At 44.9% G+C, this 21,594-nt stretch overlaps 2 protein-coding genes across 5 annotated transcripts in view; both read left to right on the top strand.

Moving 5' to 3' along the window:
- ZNF671 (zinc finger protein 671) overlaps positions 1 to 5,869 on the top strand; it is an 8,892-nt gene extending 3,023 nt beyond the window's left edge. The window contains exons 2-4 of one of the 2 annotated variants that reach the window (XM_012653601.1): positions 2,626 to 2,752; positions 3,252 to 3,369; positions 3,944 to 5,869. In XM_012653601.1, the coding sequence (XP_012509055.1) occupies positions 2,626 to 2,752; positions 3,252 to 3,369; positions 3,944 to 5,174 (1,476 nt within the window). In that variant the 3' untranslated portion in view covers positions 5,175 to 5,869. The remainder of the gene's footprint in view (positions 1 to 2,625; positions 2,753 to 3,251; positions 3,370 to 3,943) is intronic. The other variant, XM_012653599.1, reaches the window with a different exon arrangement.
- A 7,670-nt stretch (positions 5,870 to 13,539) lies between these two features.
- ZNF154 (zinc finger protein 154) lies at positions 13,540 to 20,665 on the top strand. 3 transcript variants are annotated; one of them, XR_001137859.1, is made up of 6 exons: positions 13,540 to 13,764; positions 14,722 to 14,794; positions 16,552 to 16,628; positions 17,094 to 17,220; positions 18,819 to 20,379; positions 20,482 to 20,665. XR_001137859.1 is itself a non-coding variant. In XM_012653582.1 (5 exons), the coding sequence occupies exons 1-5, from the start codon at positions 13,732 to 13,734 to the stop codon at positions 19,973 to 19,975; spliced, it is 1,467 nt and encodes a 488-aa protein (XP_012509036.1). In that variant the 5' UTR covers positions 13,540 to 13,731; the 3' UTR covers positions 19,976 to 20,468. The 3 variants fall into 3 exon arrangements, 1 of the variants encoding a protein (XP_012509036.1); XM_012653582.1 differs by lacking the exon at positions 20,482 to 20,665 and having other exon boundaries at positions 18,819 to 20,468; XR_001137860.1 differs by lacking the exons at positions 14,722 to 14,794; positions 16,552 to 16,628.
- Positions 20,666 to 21,594: the final 929 nt, after the last annotated feature.

Below are 21,594 nucleotides of genomic sequence, written 5' to 3'. Positions count from 1 at the left end.
AGCCACCGCGCCCGGCCTTGTTTTTTTTTTTTTAATGCTGAATAATATTCCATTGTGTATGTAAACCATGTTTTAAAAATTCACTCATCCACTGATGGACACTTAGATTGTTGCCGTAACTTGGCTGTTGTGAATACTGCTGCAATGAGCATGGGAGTACCGATATCTCTTTGAAATACTGATTTTAATTCCTTTCGGTACATACTCTGTAGTGGGATTGCTGGAATATGGAAATTCTATTTTTAGTTGTTTGAAGAACCTCCATATTGTTCCAAAATGGCTACTCTTAATTACAATACTACCAATAGTGTATAAGGATTCTCTTTTCTCCACATCCTTGCCAACACTTGTTACCTTCGATCTTTTTGATAATAGCATATCTAACAGGTATGACGTGACATCTTGTGATTTTAATTTGCCTTTCTCTGATGATTAGAGATGAGCATGTTTTTATATATCTGCAGGTCAATCGTATGTATTCTTTTGAGAAATGCCTATTCAAGTCTTTCGCCCATTTTTGATATGGTTGTTTTCTTGTTATTGAGTAGTTTTGAGTTCCTTTATATTAATATTTTGGGTATTAGCCCCTTGTCCAATGTATGATTTGTAAATATTTTCTTTTAACACCCTGTTGTTTCCCTTGAAAGAAGCAGCAGAAGCATCTTCATTTGTTACAGTCCCTTTTGTCTATTTTTGTTTTCATTGCCTGCACTTTTGGGGTCGTATCCAAGAAATCTCTGGCCAGTCCAATGTCTTGGAACTTTCCCCCGTGTTTTCTTCTAGCAGTTTTAAGATTTTAGGTTTAAGTCTCTTTAATCCATTTTGAGTTGACTTTTTTTTTTTGAAACTGAGTCTCACTCTGTTGCACTGAGTAGAGTACAGTGGTGTCAGCCTAGCTCACTGCACCTTGTTATTGGTCTGTTTAGATTTTCAGTTTCTTCTTGGTTCAATCTTGGCTGACTCTCTTGTTAGGGGCTAATACAGCTGGTGACTTTACATTGAAACAAGTGCTCATTTATCATTCTGAAAGTCCTAGGGCCCTTAAGAATTATGCTAAATCTACTCTGCCTGTGCTCTTCAAATGGAGCAACAATGCCTGAATGACAGGACATTTGTTTATAATATGGTTTACTGAATATTTTAAGTCCACTGTTGAGACCTGCTTGGAAAAAAAAAATTTCTTTATAAATATTACCACTCATTGACAATGCATCGCATCACCCAAGAGCTCTGATGAGGATTTACAAGGAGATGAATGTTGTTCTCATGCCTCCTAACACAATATTCATTCTGCAGCCCTTGGATCCAGGAATAATTTTGACTTTCAAGTCTTATTATTTAAGAAATACATTTCAGGCCGGGCGCGGTGGCTCACGCCTGTAATCCTAGCTCTCTGGGAGGCTGAGGCGGGCGGATTGTTTGAGCTCAGGAGTTCGAGACCAGCCTGAGCAAGAGCGAGACCCCGTCTCTACTAAAAATAGAAAGAAATTAATCAGCCAACTAAAAATATAGAAAAAATTAGCCGGGCATGGTGGCGCATGCCTGTAGTCCCAGCTACTCGGGAGGCTGAGGCAGGAGGATCGCTTGAGCCCAGGAATCTGAGGTTGCTGTGAGCTAGGATGACGCCACAGCACTCACTCTAGCCTGGGCAACACAGTGAGACTCTGTCTCAAAAAAAAAAAAAAAAAGAAATACATTTCATAAGGCTATAGCCACCATAGATAGTGATTCCTCTGATGGATTTAGGCAAAGTCAATTGAAAACCTTCCGGAAAGGATTCACCATTCTAGATGCTATGAAGAGCATTTATGATTCATGGGACAAGGTCAAAATATTAACATTAACAGGAGTTTGGAAGAAGTTGATTCCAACCTTCATGGATGACTTTGAGGGGGGTGGTTCAAAACTTCAGTGGATGAAGTAATTACAGATGTGGTTTTAAGCTATGAAGTTAAGTAGTAGTTTATTACAGGAACAGTACAATGCACAACAAAGACATGGAAGAGGGCTGAGGGTGCCTGAGATCTGCATATGGTTTTGGGTGCCTGTGATTGAAAAGGAACAGGGCTATATTGGTAGATTTTTAAAACAGGAATGGAAATTTCCTTGACATTGGAGCCATTGAGGGTTTGAGGCAAGATGGAATACTGATTGCATTGGCAAGCACTTTCTTGATGCCATGTGTAGAGTGATATTTCGGGAGTCTAGGGAGATGTCAGTGGGATGGGCCAGAAGGGTGGCAGTGGGAAGCTGGAGATGTGAGGGAGGCATGGTCTAAAGTGTAATGTGTATGAGACGAAAAAGTGTGATCTGATGATCCTAGGGTCCTTTGGGGTGGGGCTTAAGAGAGAATAGTGAACTCAGGTTCATATTGGGATTCATGATCTGGGGTACCCCAGGGGAATTGCTGGCTCAGAATGTAAATGGCATTTATTGCTCAACCTGCCTGTTGTTGCTGTGGGCTGACACAGTGATTGCTGGGGTAATCAGGAGAGAGTGAGGGCCAGTGGTACCACTCCCTGGTAACTCTAACTTGGGGACCTGGGAGGTGGATGAGCAGAAAATTGTGGGTAGATAGAGTTAAGGACCATTGGTCAAGAGACTTCATGGACCTTGTTTTTGCAGCGCTGTGTGATCTTTGAGGATGTGTTTGTGTACTTCTCCCGGGAAGAATGGGAGCTTCTTGACAATGCTCAGAGACTCCTATACCACGATGTGATGCTGGAAACCTTTGCACTTTTAGCCTCACTCGGTAAGGTCCTCATAACCACCTGCCTTTCTCCTTTTCCTCAGGGACTACTCTGTCCTTCTTGTGGTCAGATCACAAGCACTGCTGCCTTCACCAGTTTGCTGGGGAGGGTGCCATGGATGTCAGGGCTAAGCTGTATGGAGTGTCCTCACTTTTGGCTGAGGAGCCCTGAAGCCATGCAGCCGAGGGTTTGGGGTCACAAGACTTATGGTTTGCCCAATGGATCTCATCAGATTCGGTTACTTTCTGGGCTGGTGAATCTGTCCAAAATTGTGGTGCCTCTGTGCCCAAGATTCTGCCTCTTTCCCCAGGTGACATTTTTTGGGGCCTGGATGCCAGAGGCACTCACATAATCACTACTTATGGGGCCCTTTGGGATATTCCTGCAAAACTTTTCTTTTAGGTTCTTTTTGTAATAATTATTTTTCTTACCTGTGGTTCATCATAGGGTGGGTTGCTCGGGGCCAGTGCTGGCTGCTCATCTGTCCTGGCTTTCCCTTAGGAATCGCATCTTCCAGGTCACATGTAGTCATACAACTGGAGCCAGGAGAAGAGCTGGACCAGGTGGATGTGACTCCAGCCACAAAAAGAGAGGCCCAGATGGGAGCTGGACCTGCTGAGTAGACATCAGGGGATGTCATGATACCACTTCAGGGTTCACAAACAGCAGCCTTAACTGTGCACACCAGTGTTTGTTTGCAAGGCCAGTGACCACACAACATTTTGACCTCTCCTTCCTCATTCTTGACACTAAGACTTATTTCCAGTCTGACATCTCTTGCCATCCCTCACTTCTCTGGCCTCTACCTCACACCCATTCCTTCGACGGCTCTGTACGTTCCAGCAGTGTTGACCTACATTTCATGTTCAGGCAATGTGCATATAGCTTTAGTCTTTGAACACCAACCACTCATTTGTAAAGGGATTTTCCAGGGCCTGGATGCATTTTACATAGTACTCACCTGTCACCAACAGTGAAGGTCCTCCTGGAAGCCGTTTGCTCTGTCCCACCCATGTATCCTCGCCCTTTGTTTTGCCTTTGTGTAACCTTCAGAGGCCCAGTGCCTTACAGTAGTCTCTTCCTGAACCTGATGATGCCCCTCATCCTGAAAATAGTCTCATTCCTGGGTGTGTCCAACACACATTTATGATGGGGCTGCCTCCTCCCACCAAAGTCAGCAAGCATTTCATTAGCATTTCTGTGCTTTCAGATTATTGGCATGGAGCTGAGGATGAGGAGGCACCTTGTGAGCAGAGTGTTTCTGTGGAAGGAGTGCTGCAGACCACGACACCCATGGCAGAGCTGAAGACCCACCCATGTGACATGTGTGGTCTCTCACTGAAAGATACCTTACACCTGGCTGAATACCAGAGAGAAAAAGTCAGGCAGAAACCACACACCTGTGGGGCATGTGGGAAGCAATTCTGGTTCAGTACAAACTTTGACCAGCACCAGAAGCCCAGTGGAGAGAAGCCCTTCGGAAGGGATCAGGGTAGGGACTCTGTGAACAGCTGCAGAGTCCATGTGCCAGAGAAGATCCACACATGTGGGGAAGGTGGCATGAACTTTTCAGCTACCTCTAGCCTTCTTCAGCACCAGACCCCTCCCAGCAGGATGAAGCCCCATAAGAGCACCAAGCTTGAGGGGGGCTTTCCCGCTGGACAGAGGTATCACAAGTGTGCCGATTGTGGGAAAGCCTTCACCCGCAAAGACACACTTGCACGACATCAGAGAATCCACACTGGAGAAAGGCCTTATGAATGTAGTGAATGTGGGAAATTCTTTAGCCAGAGCTACGACCTCTTCAAACACCAGACAGTTCACACTGGAGAAAGGCCTTATGAGTGCAGCGAATGTGGGAAATTCTTTAGACAAATCTCTGGCCTGATTGAGCACAGGCGAGTTCACACAGGTGAAAGGCTCTATCAGTGCAGCAAATGTGGGAAATTCTTCAGCAGTAAGTCTAATCTCATTCGACACCAGGAAGTTCACACAGGAGCCAGGCCTTATGTATGCAGCGAATGTGGGAAGGAGTTTAGTCGCAAACACACACTTGTTCTGCATCAGCGAACTCACACTGGAGAAAAGCCTTATGAGTGCAGTGAATGCGGGAAGGCCTTTAGCCAAAGTTCCCACCTTAATGTACATTGGAGAATTCACAGCAGTGATTATGAGTGTAGCAGATGTGGGAAAGCCTTTAGTGGCATCTCTAAACTCATTCAGCACCAGAAAGTTCACTCTGGAGAAAAGCCCTATGAGTGCAGCAAGTGTGGGAAAGCCTTCACCCAAAGGCCGAATCTTATCAGGCACTGGGAAGTCCACACTGGAGAAAGGCCTTATATATGTAGCGAATGTGGAAGAGAGTTCATCCGGAAACAGACACTGGTTCTGCACCAGAGGATTCATGCTGGAGAAAAGCCTTAAGGGTATGGTGAATGTGGGAAAACCCTTTGGCCAACACCCTAAACTTAGGGTACTTTGGAGAACTAACAGTGATTCTGATGACAGCATATGCAGGAAAGCCTTTACTAAAGGCTGAACCTTACCTGTCATTGGGAATTTCTCACTGGACAGAGTCCTTAGGAGGACAGGGAATGTACTGTCTCTTTGTTCAGCCTAACAGCTCACCCCAGAGCAAAGCTCTGAGAGTAGCTTTTGTAAGAGAACCATCAGTCAGAAGCGGAACCTCATATGTAGCGACATCCACCTGGGGAGATTCCCTGTGAGTGGCAAGTATGTGAGGTGCTTTCAGGAGCCAGGTTGCACTTTCTAAACAGCCAAAGGCCTTTGCCAGGGCAGGAGCCATTCACTACCATCATCTGGCAGAGTGGCACAGTGTGTGTCCCTCCAGCATACTTACTACAGGCAGACCTCTGTTCTTGCCCCAGTCCCTAGGAGTCATGAGTGGTCTCACTGTACCAGAGGTCCTCATTTTCTCGCTTTTGATGTAATTGGCATGGAAATAATCAATTTTGTTCCAAAGAACACAAGAAGGGTTCTACAGGTAGCTTGCAGAAGCTTACCTTCGTGGATTTTTTGGTCTCATGTGATGCTCATGATAGATATATCCAATCTCTAAGCCACCCAGCCCTGGAACTTCCTGTCTCACATTGTTCGTGTTTATGTGACAATAAAGGCCTATTCTTTAAGCCAATTTTAATCTTGGGGGTTCTGTTTATTGTGTGGATTGTATTGAGGAAACAGTTGTGTTCTGCCAGCATGAAAGGGCCAACAGATATTGTGGGAGTCCCCACATTTCTGTGCCTCAGAGAAGACAGTATGATGGCAGAAAATACCTCTGACTCCAGTTTTGATGTAATTTGCATTGCTGCCCAAGACCTTCTAAGGAGGTGAGAAACTCTGAAATGAACAAATAAGGCTGACAACACCTAAAGCTGGTTGATCTTAACATGGCAAAAAGACAACTAGACATTTAGCTGCCTCCTGATGATCTCTACGTCTAAAAACTAATGTATAAGCAATATAGGAGCTAGAGATACATGTTACTAGATCATGAAAATGTAATAAGCAAAACCCAGAATGTGGGAAATTCTGAAGGACTGTGTGAGACAAATCATGGCCTGGATGCCATTTGTACTTGTTGGTTCGGAGGTAACCATGAGGAGAGGGCAGTTGTGACAACCTTTAGAGCAATGATCTCCAAACTCTTTGGCACCAGGATGGGTTTCATGAAAGAACTTTTCCACAGACTGGGGAAGTGGAACGGAGTGCCATGGGGTGGGAGTGGGGGTGGGGTTGTGGAGCTCAGGTGGTGATGTATGGTCCATTTCCTAACAGGCCATGGACCAATACTGGGCCGTGGCCTGGGGATGGAGGACTGCAGCTCTAGAGCATTTGGGAGCAGCATGAATTGGTCCCTAATTCCCATCCAATGTTGCACATTCCCAGACACTTTAGGAGAAGCTGGCTCCTGGTAATTGCCAAGGAGCCTGAGTTCAAGAATCCAGGAGGCAGATGCCATTGTCTGGAAGACCTCCAGGAGCCAGGTGGGAACTGCAATTGGTACAGAAACACTGGTTGTTACTAGCATGAAGTTGGGGAGATTGCAGCATCCTAGAAGGGGGCTATGCCATTTCTAAAGGTGCATGCTCAGCTGTTCCCATACTGTGGCTGTACAAAATGGGGGTGTACAGAAAGTCTCAGCACTTACAGAGCTATGTCCCTCCTGTGATCAGTATCACTCATAGGACAAATCTAAACATTGTATGGATTCCCAAAGGCTCTAGGTGGCTCAACTCACGACTGTTGCTGCACAGGCAAGAAAACAGTGAGAGAAAGGAGATATCTAGTATTACAGGGATGCGGCTTTGCAATTTATCCAGTGTTCCTGGTGAATCATGTGGAAATGGCTTTCATTGGTTGCCACTTTTTGCTGCCACTGATGCCAGACTGCAACTCCCAAAATTTGAGGAAAAAGATGGTAGAGTGAATATAGGGTTGCCTATAGGATCTAATTTGTCTGTCTTTTCCTAATTTCTTAAGGTGGACTGTCATTTATTTCAGAACTCTCTTCTAATATAGTCATTTAGTCTGCATTAGGACCTAACTATGAGACATTTAAATGTTAAATCTCCACCCCAAGTGATTATGGGATATATGTTACATACATGTAATCCTAATATGCATGTATGGATTACATGTCTTATAGTTAGGTCCTAATGGAAATGTAAAAAGGTGAAATTAAGGGAACAAGTCCATGAACCACGCATCCTCAGGACACTAGTCAGAACCAGTCAGTGACCAGCAGTCGTTTATTTTTTTATTTATTTATTTTTTTTGAGACAGAGTCTCACTCTGTTGCCCTGGCTAGAGTGAGTGCCGTGGCGTCAGCCTAGCTCACAGCAACCTCAAACTCCTGGGCTCAAGCGATCCTTCTGCATCAGCCTCCCGAGTAGCTGGGACTACAGGCATGCGCCACCATGCCCGGCTAATTTTTTCTATATATTTTTAGTTATCTGATTCATTTCTTTCTATTTTTAGTAGAGACCAGGCTGGTTTTGAACTCCTGAGCTCAAACAATCCTCCCGCCTCGGCCTCCCAGAGAGCTAGGATTACAGGCGTGAGCCACCGCGCCCAGCCCAGCAGTCGTTTATTAAGAAAAAACTCTTTGAGGTCTGAAATAGCTGTCATATTGGAACCATAAAAGCAGGAGAAGGGACCTAGGGGTCAGATAAAGTAAGCAAAGAAGTCTTATGGCTTTTTGTTCTTTGCAAGTCAGCCTTTGATAAAAATCTAGTAACAATTAGTAAGGGAAAGGGAACTAGAAGCAAATGGGACATGGCCAGCATCTGTCCAATCATGGCTGGGAACTTAAAGTTACTTCGGAGACTGAGGCAGGAGGATGGCTTGAGTCCAGGAGTTCCAGTCCCTTGTGAGTTATGATCGAACCACTGCAGTCCAGCCTGGGTGATAAAGAAAGACCCTGTCTCTAAAAAAAACCCATGACAATGGGGCAAAGCCCTCATGGCCTAATCACCTCTCAAAGTGTCCACCTCTTAACACTGTCATAATGGCAATTAAATGTCAACATGAATTTGAGATGAGACAAACATTCAAACCATAGCACAAGGTAAATGTATATTTAATATTAAAAGAAAGTGCTAAAATATATTCGAGTTTGTCATTTTTTCTTTTTTGGTACAGCTTTATGCTAACACCAACAGTATATGGTATCCCTATTGCTCCACACACTGGTCAAAACTATGTATGTCAGTTTCTTAATTTTTTTTTTTTTTTTTTTTTTTTTTTTGAGACAGAGTCTCACTGTCGATCTGGCTAGAGTGCAAGTGGCATGATCATTGCTCACTGCAGTCTCAAACTTCTGGGCTCAAGCAATTCTCTTGCCTCAGCGTCCTGAGTAGCTGGAGGTGCACACAACCATGCTTGGTTAATTTTTCTGTTTTTTGTAGGGACAGGATCTTGCACTTGCTCAGTCTGGTCTCGAAATCCTGACCTCAAATGATCCCCCCACCTCAGCCTCCCAAAGTGCTAGATGTGAACCACTGTGCCTCGTGAGCTTTAATTTTTATTTCCGTGATGTATATTAGTTACATTTTGAAGTGTTTGCTCAGAACTTGTTTTCCCATTTTTATGGGGTTATGGCTTATTATTGTTAAGTTGTAAGTCCTATCACTTAGATAAATTAATCGCAAATATTTTCTCTCATTGACTCATCCCAAATTCATGTTGTCATGGGAGTGGGTTCCTTATACAAGGATGAGTTTGCCCTCTTTTGGTGCTCTCATTTGCTCTTGCTCTCTCTCTCTCTCTGCCTTTGTGCCATGGATGACACAGCAAGAAAGCCCTCCCCAGATGCCAGTCCCTTGATCTTGGACTTGCCAGGCTCCAGAACCATGAGCCAATAAGTTTCTTGCTTTTCTTGATATGCGGAAAATACTGACCAATATAGTTTTCTCTTTTGAAATTTCATATTAACAAAATCATATAACACAAACTATGTGTATCGCTACATTTTCAAAACATAATAGTGAGTTTTCCCATATTTCTGCACATATGCCAAGTTTATCACTTTAATGTTTGTAATTTATGCAAAGTATGACTTTTTAAAAAAATAAAATGGGCTGGGCGCGGTGGCTCACGCCTGTAATCCTAGCTCTCTGGGAGGCCGAGGCAGGCGGATTGTTTGAGCTCAGGAGTTCGAGACCAGCCTGAGCAAGAGCGAGACCCCGTCTCTACTAAAAATAGAAAGAAATTAATCAGACAACTAAAAATATATAGAAAAAAAAATTAGTCAGGCATGGTGGCGCATGCCTGTAGTCCCAGCTACTTGGGAGGCTGAGGCAGAAGGATCGCTTGAGCCCAGGAGTTTGAGGTTGCTGTGAGCTAGGATGACGCCACGGCACTCTAGCCCGGGCAACACAGTGAGACTCTGTCTCAAAAAAATAAAAAAATAAAATGTATTTATACTGACCTTTGGTAAAATAATTATACCTCAAAATATTCTTGATGATTCTTCATGATTGTCTGGTTAAACCCAGTTAATAAATGGAAAAATACACCCATAGGAAAGAAAGTGGTTTCATTCACTCCTTTGTTCTGAACACTCTCAATCAGTCAGACCTAATTCCATGTGGGAAATGCAAACAATCCCAGTGTCCCACCTCTCTATTTTCTGTCCTCGATCCTTGCCTGTTTCTCACACTGGCATTGACTGGGCTGTACATGAGCAATGTATAAATAAGTAACTAGTCTATAGTCTCCATATCAAAAGAGATAAAAGTGTGTATATGCTGTTTTATGATTGTCTAAAAATAAAAATTTAAAAAGTGGGTATAATTGGTATAATTATGAAAATGCTACCAAAGTATAAATCATCGTATATAAATATTGGCAAGTTTAGAGCTTTATATTTTAATTCCACTGAGTTGTGTTCCATTCTATACCTGTATGACAATATGTTTACCAATTCACCTGTTAATAGATATTTATTGTTTGGCAGGAACCATAACTTAGTTCTAATTTCCCAAGTGCAAAAACAAAAATCTCCATATCGATAAGTAGGTTTAAAACTCTCAGAATCCCTTTTATTTTCTTCAAATATGCCGTATGTCTCACTGTAATGAAATAACAGCTTCCTCAATTATACTCCTGCCATAAATGATTATAAAACTTGACAAAATACACAAAACAATTACTTCCAGACTTTGAACAACAGATAGCACAGGGGCTGTGCCCCTTGAAGGAAGGATCTTGGAGGTCACATCTTCCCATTCTCCTGCCAGCGTGCTTTCTAAATCTGCACAGGAAAGTGGAGCCCAGAGAGCAGAGGGTGGAGACAGCAGAGTTCAGAGCCCAGGCCTGAGGTGTCAACAGGACATCCTGTGGCTTCATCTTCTTAGCAGACCCTGCGCACTAAGGCCAACTCTCTTGGTCTCCTCACTGCAGACGCTGAGACCCTCATCATCATATCAGAGATTAGGTGCAGATGTGTGTCATCAGCCACTGGATCCCACCTTTCCTCCAGAATATGAGTCCCCACTTCTCACCCAGAGGCTGAAGCTCCACTTGTGGCACTCATCCAAGGGCTGGTCCTACTTGCTGGGACAATCTCAGGGATCAGCAGGCAAGGCAGGACATAGCCGAAATGATGACGTTCTCATCATGGGTCCTCAACTTCATGGCAGGCATTGTAGCTGATCCCAACCCTTGGCACAGATTCACCAGCCTCCAGGCCTACATGCTGGCACTATCTGGTCCTGGTTCTTGGTCCAGCAGACCGCTGAGAGTGGCAGGATAGGTACAAGATGCCCCCAGGTGCTGCCATGGAGTTTTCAGTGACCTTGGAGATGGAATCTTTGGGGACCTGGGAAAATCATTATGTTAGGCCTGACTCCCTCCCCTACAGCTTGTCTGCATGGAATATGCAGACAATGAAATACAAAGCAGTTGTTTAAAAAGAGCCAGTTTTTTGTCTAAGTGTGGAAATAAAGAGATATCAGGTGTAAAATGAGAAAATAGTGTTACCTTGTCAGACATATATTGGCAAGTGAGAAAAGCAAAGTGCAAATCTGTATACAACATACCACTTTATTTTTACTAAGTATCAATTTGTACAGGAACATATTTGGGCATATTATTAAAAAGAAAAGCTTTAAAATAATTAAATTTAGCAGTTTCATTGAGTAAAGAATGATTCACGAATTGGGCATCACCCTGAGCCAATGCAGGTTCAGAGAGCTCCCCCAGAAGTGTGAACAGCAAGCTTTTATAGATGGACACAGAGGCAAAGCAAACTGATTGGTTGGCTGCAGCTAGGTATCCGCCTTATTTGAACTTGCTATGATGAATTGGCTGCCTGTGATTGATTGAAACCTGGCTGTTTGTGATTTGCTGAAACTTGTCTGCTTGTTTTACTTCTATGTTATGGTTCAGTGTTGTTTTTTTTTTTGGTTTTTATTTTTTTCTTGTTTTTGTTTGTAGAGATGGATCTCACTGTATTGCCCAGGCTGGTCTGTAAATTCTGGCCTCAAGCAATCCTCCTGCCTTGGCCTCGCAAAATGCAGGGATTGCAGGTGTGAGCCGCCACATCCAGCCAGCCTCCTGCTTATTTAATTTAATAATATAAACATACATACACAGAGGAATGCATCCATGTGCACACTGAATTCTAAAAGGATACTATATTGCAAACATTTTGTTTATCCAGAAGGTTGAATTATCTGAGACTTTTGGCATTTTATTTTATAAATGCATATAGTATAGTACTTTTAATAAACCATAAAAAACCATTTTATATTTTTTTCTTTTTCTTTTTTCTCCCCTCCATCTTCCATATAATTTTTTTTTGTATTAGGAAAACAAATATGTACTAATCCACTTTTTTTCTTGCAGATTTATACAAAATTCTTGTTAATTTCAAGAAATGCAGTCACCTGGTTCCACAGGAATCACATCAGAAGGATGGAAATTTCTTGAATGTTTATCAAAATCATCTGGAAGCTTATTAAAACGTTGATTCTTGGGCTTGATCCAGAGTGTCTGATTCAGTTGGCCTAGGTTCAGGACTGAGAATATGCAGTTCCAATGAGTTCCCAGGTAACACTTACAAGTAAATGTCCAGGTATCAAACTAAAAGAACCAGGGTTGTAGGAAAGATGAGGGTGAGCCTGTTTCCAGGCCCCAGCCTATCATGGTGGAGATTTGCAGATTCCAAGGGGCAAAACGGAGGTTTCCCACCCACATGCCTAGTGTCTCTGCAGTGAGCAAAGACCACCCTCTGGGCTGGAGTCACAGGCCCTCCACTGCCGAGGAGCCCTGTGAAGTCTCCACCCACCCAGGTCACCTAGTCACCTGGTTCTTCTGCCTGGAACTTATTCCAAAAATACCCACATGGCTCATCTTCACCTCCATCAAGTGTATATTCCCCACCTTTCTTATTAAGAAGCCCCATTTACCTGCTTTTTACCCTATGAAAATATTAATAGCACTTCTTTCATTGTTCATTTTTTGAGCTTGATGTTAGACTCCTAAAAGGAATTAAATATACCTCAGGTATCAAGTAAAAGTTATTAAATGGATAAAAGTGTTGTTCAATGAATTGGACACAATAATTGACCATGAGAGATGTTTTCCGTGGGAACCATAGAAAGAATTTCACCTTTGTACTACTGCTTTAGGGAAGCCCAACATTTCTACCCTATCTTCCAGAGGCACTACCATGTCACTATCTGAAATATTTTTTCTCTGGGCCCTGACAAAAAATACAGAGACTGACAAACTAACTTCAATGCTTCAGAATGCATGCATTTAAACTGCAATGAGATAGCGTTTATTGGCTTCCCTACGAGTAGACACATTTTGTGTCTGAACGACTTTATGGAATGATATGTGTACTTGGATTGGTAGCCCTTGGGAGCATCAGAAATAGTATCTGTAGCATGCTGAGCTTTATGTTGTTTGAAATAATGTCTCAGAACACTTGGGCGATCGGTGGCAGACAGCGCTCCACAGACATGTCGTCTGATTACGACCCATTTTACAAACGGAAAAGACCTTCTTCTGACTTGGGACCTGGATAAGCCATCTCCTAGCGCTCCCCGACCTGGAGCTGAGTTTTCACTCCTGAGGGTTGGCGGAGAGGACCGTGAATCGCGACCTCTGGGCCTAATGGGAACTACACTTACCCAGAATGCTCTGCATTGAATGGCAGTGCGGCTAAGCCAATGGGGGCTCAGGAAATAGCCGTTTCCTCGTGTGGTACAAAGGGAGGCGGGACCTCTGTCGTCCTCTGCGTGGCGGCCATTTTGGCTTCTCTAGGTGTGTTCCCGGATCAGAGGCCGCGGAGGGCTGTGTCGAAGCAAAGCGGCCGAGAAGCTGCGAGAAGAGTCGTGGTCTCCGCTGTTCAGGAGCGTCTGAGGCTCGGCATCGTCGCCCGTAGTGACCCGCGCCAGGCCCGCGATAGGGACCGCCGTGCCCACGTCTTTGCTGCGCCCATAGACCGATGGCGGCGGCCGCGCTGAGGGACCCGGCTCAGGTAAGTGCCGCGTCCTGGGGCCTCACCCGTCCTCATCCACCCAAGTCCTCAAACCTGGAGTGACGGGCGCCTGCTCACGTCCCTGCAGCCCAAGCCCCGGTGTCCACGAGAGTGAGGCGCTCGCGGGTGGGGTCCCTGTTTCTGACATTCGGTGCGGTTGGGTGGGGGTGGGGCAGTGTGAGCGGCTGCGCGACCCGCGCGTGCAAAGGCTTGAAGGTGCGACTGAGCCGGGAGGTTTCAGGAAACCTGGGATCCTCTTCCCCCGCAGGGACCAAAGAATATGAGGCCGAGTTCCTCGTTGACTAGCTGGCTCGGTGGTGTGTCTTCATTGTGAAGACTTTAGAAGCTGTGGAGAGGTTTGAGTAAAGGAGGGATACCATCTAAGGTAGGGTTTTAAAACTTTCCCAAAGACTGTGCAAAGGAAGAGCAGAGTGGAAGGGACGATGAGGACATTGAGGCACTGGGAGGTTGCATCTTCTTTGAGCCCTACAGTTGGTGAGGGGTGACAGTAAACACTGAGGCAGGGAGGTAAGACAGCCAGCTAGCCTTAGGTCACCTGATTTCAGGGCCAGGGATGGCTATGCTGGACACATTCCTCTAAGGCCTGCCTCTTTCTGTGGTTCCCATGGCTACAGAAAGGCTTATGGAACCGCCGTAGGAAAGTGGAGGATGTTCTAGTCCCTCAATGGCCTCATTCCCCATCCGCATGTTCTCTAGATTATGATTTCCTAGTACTCTTAAGTGTTATTCCCCTGATCCTTGGGTCTAGCGCCCTGGAGAACTCCAAGCCCAGAGCCCTAAGTCCATACCAGGGGTTTTATGGAAGTGTTCCCATTACTGCAGTGAGTGTAAACGGGTGTGGAAGGTTTTCCCTGGAACTGGGACTAGGATGTGCAATGTTTAGAGGTAAAACTGAACTGGGAATGTTCAGGAAACCATGGGCCTTTTTTCTTTTAGGTGGGAGCAAAGAGCAGGGGGAAGGAGTCAGGACTGCAATGCCTGCCAGAGAAGTTGGGTATCTATCCTAGAGGTAATGGGAAGTTTGGGTCAGAAGAGGGAGGTGATCTTACCAAAGTCTTAACGGGCTCCATCTGTCTGCATAATGAAGAACAAGTGTGGAGTTGAGGGAGGAAGAAGGAAGATGAGGACTGAGGCTACTGCTGTAGTCCTGGTGAGGGTTAGTGGACCAGACTCATGGCTCAGGAGATGTGGTTGCATTCTGGCCTGGATTTGGGCAACTAAATTTTCCAGTGTGGATGTGACGGAGTGAAACAGGATTCAGGGATGACCCCATAGCTTTTGTTTCAGCAGCTGTAGGAATGTAAACTCCATCAAGAAAAATTGGTATTAAGAGTAATATTCACTGGGGACATCAGGAGCTTTGATTAGGTCATGTTAAGAGTTAGATTGAGCCAGTTGTGGTGGCTCACATCTGTAATCCCAGTGCTTTGGGAAGATGAGGCAGGAGGCTTGCTTGAGGCCAGGAGCTCAAGGTTGCAGTGGGTTGCAGTGACGTATAATTGCGCCGCTGCACTACAACCTTGGTAACAGATCCTTTCACTCATTCATTCATAAATAAATAAATAAACAGCTTGAGATATTTCAGAGATCACGGAGTGGAGGCATTAAGTAAGCAACTGGACACACAGGTCTGGAAATCTGGGTAGTGGTTCGGGATGGAGACATCCAAAACGTGGTTATTGTGTGGACCAAAGAGAGTGAGCTGTGGATCGCATTTAGGAGGGTTAATCTTTCGGTTATGGTGGTACAGCTATTAGGGGGCCAGGACGGAGAGGGTGAGGGCTGGGCTGAGGATTAGACATTTTAGTTGGGTGATGGTATTGGGCTTTACAAATACTGGTAAGGGAGGTTAGAGGCCATCAATTATTGGACAGGATAGTTTGACAGACAGCATAAGTTTTCAAGGGAGAACAGATATAAGATGGATGCAGAGGCATAGGTATATTTGAGGTGAGATGGCACTCAAACCAGACCAAGTACTTATTCACCACTCTGGAATCACCAGGATTTTGTGATGACTTTGATGAGGCCTGAGTGTTTCCTTCAGCCTGGAGGATGCTAGGGGCAAAGAGTCACTAGGCCTGGGGTGACTGATCAATGGAGCTGGGCTTTCAGTGGGGTTAGGTGGACAGAGGAAGGCTGTAAGTGCTGATGGGTGGGCAAGTGCAGCTCAGAAGTGCAATAGGGCCATGGGTATCTTGAGATGAACATGTGTTTTTGTGTGTCTTAAGTCTGAGCCAAAGAATGGAGACAGGCAGGGAGCCTTCATAGGATGTGGGACTGCCACCACTAGAGGGCGCCGTGGGAGGGCTAGGATTGTATTAGATTCTGTTTGATATTGTCCAGCTCTCTAGATACTGTGTGTTAAATTATAGTGTAAAGTCTAAAATTAAGACCTTATATTATGTACTGTTTTGACATCTGGTGAAATTGGGATGACATCAGATGGCTTGAGTGCAAGCTCTCCTTCCTACTCTTACCCCAAACAACTTTTTTTATTAAGGGGACCAGGCACAATTTCTGCTTATCACTTTGTATCAAATTTCAGCTCCCTGCCAGCCCAGGGAGTTATCCAGACAGACCAATTGTGGGAACCAGGGGGCACCTGACCCTTTTTGTCTTACAAAGCTTGCATCCCACAGCCCCTGGTTGTTCACTTTTTTCTAGATAGTACCTCTATGTGGCTTTGTGTCATATGTCTTGTCCTCCTCTTCTAGCCTGTGTGTGTACGTGATTAATAAACTACTATCTGTTTTATCTTTCTAGTGTCAGGTATCTTGTGTTTGGCCATACCCGTAACCCTAGGGCGGGAATCCCACCCGCACCAGTGGAGTGAGGAAGAGGTGATTAAAACAAAGTCACATATGGGAAGACCAGGGAGAGACCTGTGGGATGAGGCAGTGAGGTGGTGGTGATCATGGGTTTGGGACTGTGGTATCTGAAGATGGGAGGAATGTGTATTCTAAAGAATGATGTGCACTTGGAAAAGGAGTAACCCTGATGACCCCAAGGCCCTGGCATTGAAACTTACTTGACCTTGGGTATTCTAGGAGGATTGCATGGTGGATCCTTCTGTGCCAGGCCCCCAGCTTAGATATCTATTTATCCACATCCCCATTGCTGATAGCTATATCCTTGTGATTAATGAGCCCTTGAGGGGATAGTGGGACAATAGCACGGGAGATAGTTTCTCCTCTCAGTTGAGGAGTTTGGGAAGAGGATGGGCATGGGTAAATGTGTTGGGAAAAGGGATTGTGGGTCTTCAGGAGAGGAGCTGTTTGTGGTTTCATCTGTCTGTATCCTGGCAGGGCACTGTCACCTTTGAAGATGTGGCCGTATACTTCTCCTGGGAGGAATGGGGTCTCCTTGATGAGGCTCAAAGATGCCTGTACCGTGATGTGATGCTGGAGAACTTGGCTCTTATAACCTCGCTGGGTAAGGTTCTCACACTCATCTCTGTGCCCTTAGCTAGTCTGTGTCTTCCCCTTTTCCACGGTGGCAGATCTGTCCTCATGACAGAACCTGCTTCCTTCTTGGTTCCCTGGGCAGGCTCTGTGGTTGGTAGGGCTGAGGCGTATGGACTCCCCTGGTCTCCTTGAGCAGCCCCAACACCTGTTTCTTAGCAGCCTCATAGGGAGGGATTCAGGGTCAGGAGTTTTGCAGTCACCCTAATGCATCCCCCTACTTGCTTGTTCTCTCCATGACTGGGTGACTTCGTCCAGATCCAAAACTCCCGTGTGCCCCGGGTTCTGCTTCCTTTCTGTAGCTGGCATTCCTTATGCCTGCCTGTGCCAGGGATTACTGTCATTGACATAGTCACTATTTATGTGGACCATGGACTCTTATAAGACAGTCCTCTGAAGTTTTCTTTGTAATATTTGTATCTTTTTTTCCTACGGGCTATCATGTGCTGAGTTTTTTTATAGGACAATGCTGGCTGCTCTTCTGTCCATTCTTTCCTTAGTTTTTGTATTAGCCAGGTGCCATATATTTGTTTATCTTAAGAGTGAGGTGGAGAGCCTTCAGTGGTTCACAACATGGCTATGAATCCAGCCATAGCAAGATGAGCTCAGAGGGAACCTGGCCCTGAAGAGTGGCACTTGAGTAAAGGCATCACGTGAAGGCAGGGTTTAAATCATAGCAGCAACCTAGTCTGCTCGATGAACATTTTGGTTGCAGTGCCAGTGGCTGCAGCTCATTTCTGGTTTTCCTTCACCATTCTTGACACTTTGCTGACTTTTGAAGTCTACTACTTGTTGCTTTTAGTCTTAAATCCAGCCTGGGGCTAATCTACACATCTCTGGACTCCACATCTTATCCATTTTTTCCACTGCTCCATCTGTAGGGCCCTCCAACATTGGCCTCTACATATTGCATCATGAGATGTGTACTTAAATAGTTTCGAAGGCCAGCTGCTCTCTTGCAGGCATAGTTCCTTGGGCCTGTGTAAACTATTCTACCCAGCACTCATGCCACCAGCAGATAAGTTTCTGCTGAAGTTGTTTGCAGAGGATTTAATTTTAGACCCTGCTTCTCTCTGTGTCACACCTCATTGTGTGGCTTTCCCTCATTAGGTCTCCCCATTCTGTGATCTTTATAGCCTTAGAATTTTTTTTTTCATGGAAGACAGTTTTTCCATACAGCCTTAGTATTACTAAGCAGTTTCAGCCTCAACCCACTTCTCTTGTAATGCAGACAATCCCATGGACTTGTTCCTGGGTTTGTCATACACACACTTGTATGGCGGCTGCCTCTTCTCACCAAAGTCAGTGTGCACTTCACTAGCATTTCTTGCTTTTAGGTTGTTAGCATGGAGTGGTGGATGAGGTGGTACCTTCTGAGCAGAGCATTTCTTTAGGAGTGTCCCAACTCAGGACTTCCAAGACAGGTCTGTTTCCCCAGAAGGCCCACCCCTGTGAGATGTGCGGCCTGGTCTTGAGAGAGATTTTACACTTGGCTGAGCCCCAGAGAATACATCAAGGGCAGAAACTGCAGGTGTGTGGCATGTGGGAAACAATTGTATTTCATTGCAGATGTTTATCAACACCAGAAGGAGCACTTTGGAGAGAAACATTTCAGAAGCAGTGTGGGCAAAACATTGTTTGTGAAGACCTGCACATTTCATGTGTCAGGGGAGCCCTTTACCTGCAGGGAAGTTGGGAAGGACTTCCTGGCCAAGTTGGGATTTGTCCATCAACAGGCCACTCACACTGGGGAGCAGTCAAATAGCATAAGCAATTGTGGGGCTATCAGTCACAGTGAAGGAACTCAGCACAACTATGAAGAATATACAAAAGCAGTCAGCCGAAAATGCAAACTTGTTCAGCAGCGGAGAGCCCTCACTACAGAAAGATGTTACGTGTGCAGCGAATGCGGGAAATCCTTTAGCAAAAGCTACAGCCTCAATGACCATTGGAGAGTTCACACTGGAGAAAAGCCTTATGAGTGTCGGGAATGTGGGAAATCCTTTAGGCAAAGCTCTAGCCTCATTCAGCACCGGAGAGTTCATACTGGAGTACGACCTCATGAATGTGATGAATGTGGAAAATTATTTAGCAACAAATCCAACCTCATTAAACATTGGAGAGTTCACACTGGAGAAAGGCCATATGAGTGCAGTGAATGTGGGAAGTCCTTTAGTGAAAGCTCTGCACTCCTTCAACACCAGAGTGTTCACACTGGAGAGAGGCCTTATGAGTGCAGTGAATGTGGGAAATTCTTTACATACCATTCCAGTCTAATAAAGCACCAGAAAGTTCATAGTGGATCAAGGCCTTATGAGTGTAGTGAATGTGGGAAGTCATTTAGCCAAAACTCCAGCCTCATTGAACACCGTAGGGTTCATACTGGAGAAAGACCTTATAAGTGCAGTGAATGTGGGAAATCCTTTAGCCAAAGCTCTGCACTTCTTCAACATCGGAGAGTTCATACTGGAGAAAGGCCTTATGCGTGCAGTGAATGTGGGAAATTCTTTACCTACAGCTCCAGTCTCCAGAAACACCAGAGAGTTCACACTGGATCAAGGCCTTACGAATGCAGTGAATGTGGGAAATCCTTTACTCAAAACTCTAGCCTCATTAAGCACAGGAGGGTTCACACTGGGGAAAGACCTTATCAGTGCACTGCATGTGGGAAGTACTTTAGCCATAACTCTAGCCTCATTAAACACCGGAGGATTCATAGTCGATAAAGGCCTTATGAGTGGCAGATGTGGAAGATTAGCACCGTGGAGAAAGTCCTGTAAATGCAGTGAATGTGAGGAAACATTCAGTTGAAGGACTTATCTCATTAGGTACACAAAGTTTACGTGGGAAGAACACCTTTGATATACAGGGATATGCTGTTTCTTTGTTCAGTGTAACAACTCTGAAGGAAATCCCTTATGTGAGGGTGCCATCTGCTTGAATTCAACCTCATACATTGAACATCCACATAAATTCCAGGTATGTGAGAGCTGCATTGTACATTTTACCCTACCCAGGGCTCTTGGTGGATTGATGTCATTGCTAGTTTTGTAGCAGAAGCCATTTTACCTCTACCAGCTGGCAGGTGCTCACTATGTGCACCTGAGTTCACCCACGCCAGTGTATGCAGGTAAGTGAACCTTGGTGTTCTTTCACTCATGGGAGGAATTTGTAAGTAGCCTGAGCATTTATTATATTCCTTTCTCTTTTTTTTTTTTCTCTGATGAATCAGGGCATGAACCTGACCCAGTTTGACCCAGAGGACTCTCCTGTTGACATGGAAAGGTGGACTACCTATTTTAGATACTGTTGGTCTTAGATGACAGTTTTGATGGACTTTTCCAGCCTCTAAGTCATCAACTGTGTGAACCACCTGCCTTTCATTGCCCTGGTTTGTACGATAATAAAGGCCTTATTGTTTAAGGCACCATTAATCTTGGGGATTCTATTCACTGTATGGGGTGGTTTGGAAACAATTGGCTTCTGCTAACATAAAAGGGTGAACAGTTGTGTTGGGATCCCAACTTTGTGTGCCTCAAGGAGGACGGTGTGATGGTAGAATATAGCCCTCTTTCTAGTTTGGGTCTAGTTTGCATTACTGTCCAAGGCCTCCAGGGAAGGGTTGCAGGGTGTTGTCCTAATTTGTATCCTGGATGCCAAGGTATGCTATGGATTCAGAGGTAAGCCTGAGTAGGGGGTAGTTGTGACAATCTGGTGCTTCTGAGAGCAATACAATGGCCAGATCATATATGAAAATAGAATGCTGACCCACACTGGGCACAAAGCAGCCCAGGAAGTCAACCCGTTGTATTAATAGCTCAAGAAACCAGCTCTCTGTAAGTCAGGCTTGTAGAATGTCAGACCACTATGCCTAGCAACAATCTAGCAAGCCTAGCCAATGCTCTGGTAACAATCAGCCTCAAATGGCCAGGACATGACTAAAAATAGACAGCTTTCCTAAGTTTTGTCCTCATTTCCAACTCACTACTAATGATAGGAAGCCAAATATGTATCCCTAACCAATCATGCAGGATATTCTGCTTCTAGTTGTCACACCGACAGCTTCCCAGTCAGGGTATACCTGAAGACTTGCCGTTTCTCACATAACGCTTTCCCACTCCTCTTCCTGCCTTTGAGGCTTTGCCTGCCAGTGGTGTTGGTGGCTGTTAGTCTTTGATAGCTCTTAGGACACTTTCTAAGAAATAAGTGTAGTGAAAACACTGGGTCATAAATTCATTTGGAATAATTTTCACCGATTGTATTAACGTAAGTATTTATTTGAAAGAGCATTTAGATTAATTGTTACATATTATTCATTTTAGGTTGTTGACATCCTAGCAACTAG

This window comes from Propithecus coquereli, unplaced genomic scaffold (assembly GCF_000956105.1).
Source record: "Propithecus coquereli isolate 6110/MARCELLA unplaced genomic scaffold, Pcoq_1.0 Scaffold425, whole genome shotgun sequence".
NCBI lineage: Eukaryota > Metazoa > Chordata > Mammalia > Primates > Indriidae > Propithecus > Propithecus coquereli.
This window is presented reverse-complemented; position numbering and strand designations above follow the sequence as displayed.

What these genes read in the sequence shown, in the direction of transcription:
- ZNF154 (XM_012653582.1), top strand. Translation starts at nt 13,732, where the DNA reads ATGGCGGCGGCCGCGCTGAGGGACCCGGCTCAG. An exon ending in ACCAGTGGAGTGAGGAAGAG is followed by an intron (nt 16,629 to 17,093) that starts GTGATTAAAACA and finishes GTATCCTGGCAG; the next exon opens with GGCACTGTCACCTTTGAAGA. An exon ending in GGCTCTTATAACCTCGCTGG is followed by an intron (nt 17,221 to 18,818) that starts GTAAGGTTCTCA and finishes ATTTCATTGCAG; the next exon opens with ATGTTTATCAACACCAGAAG.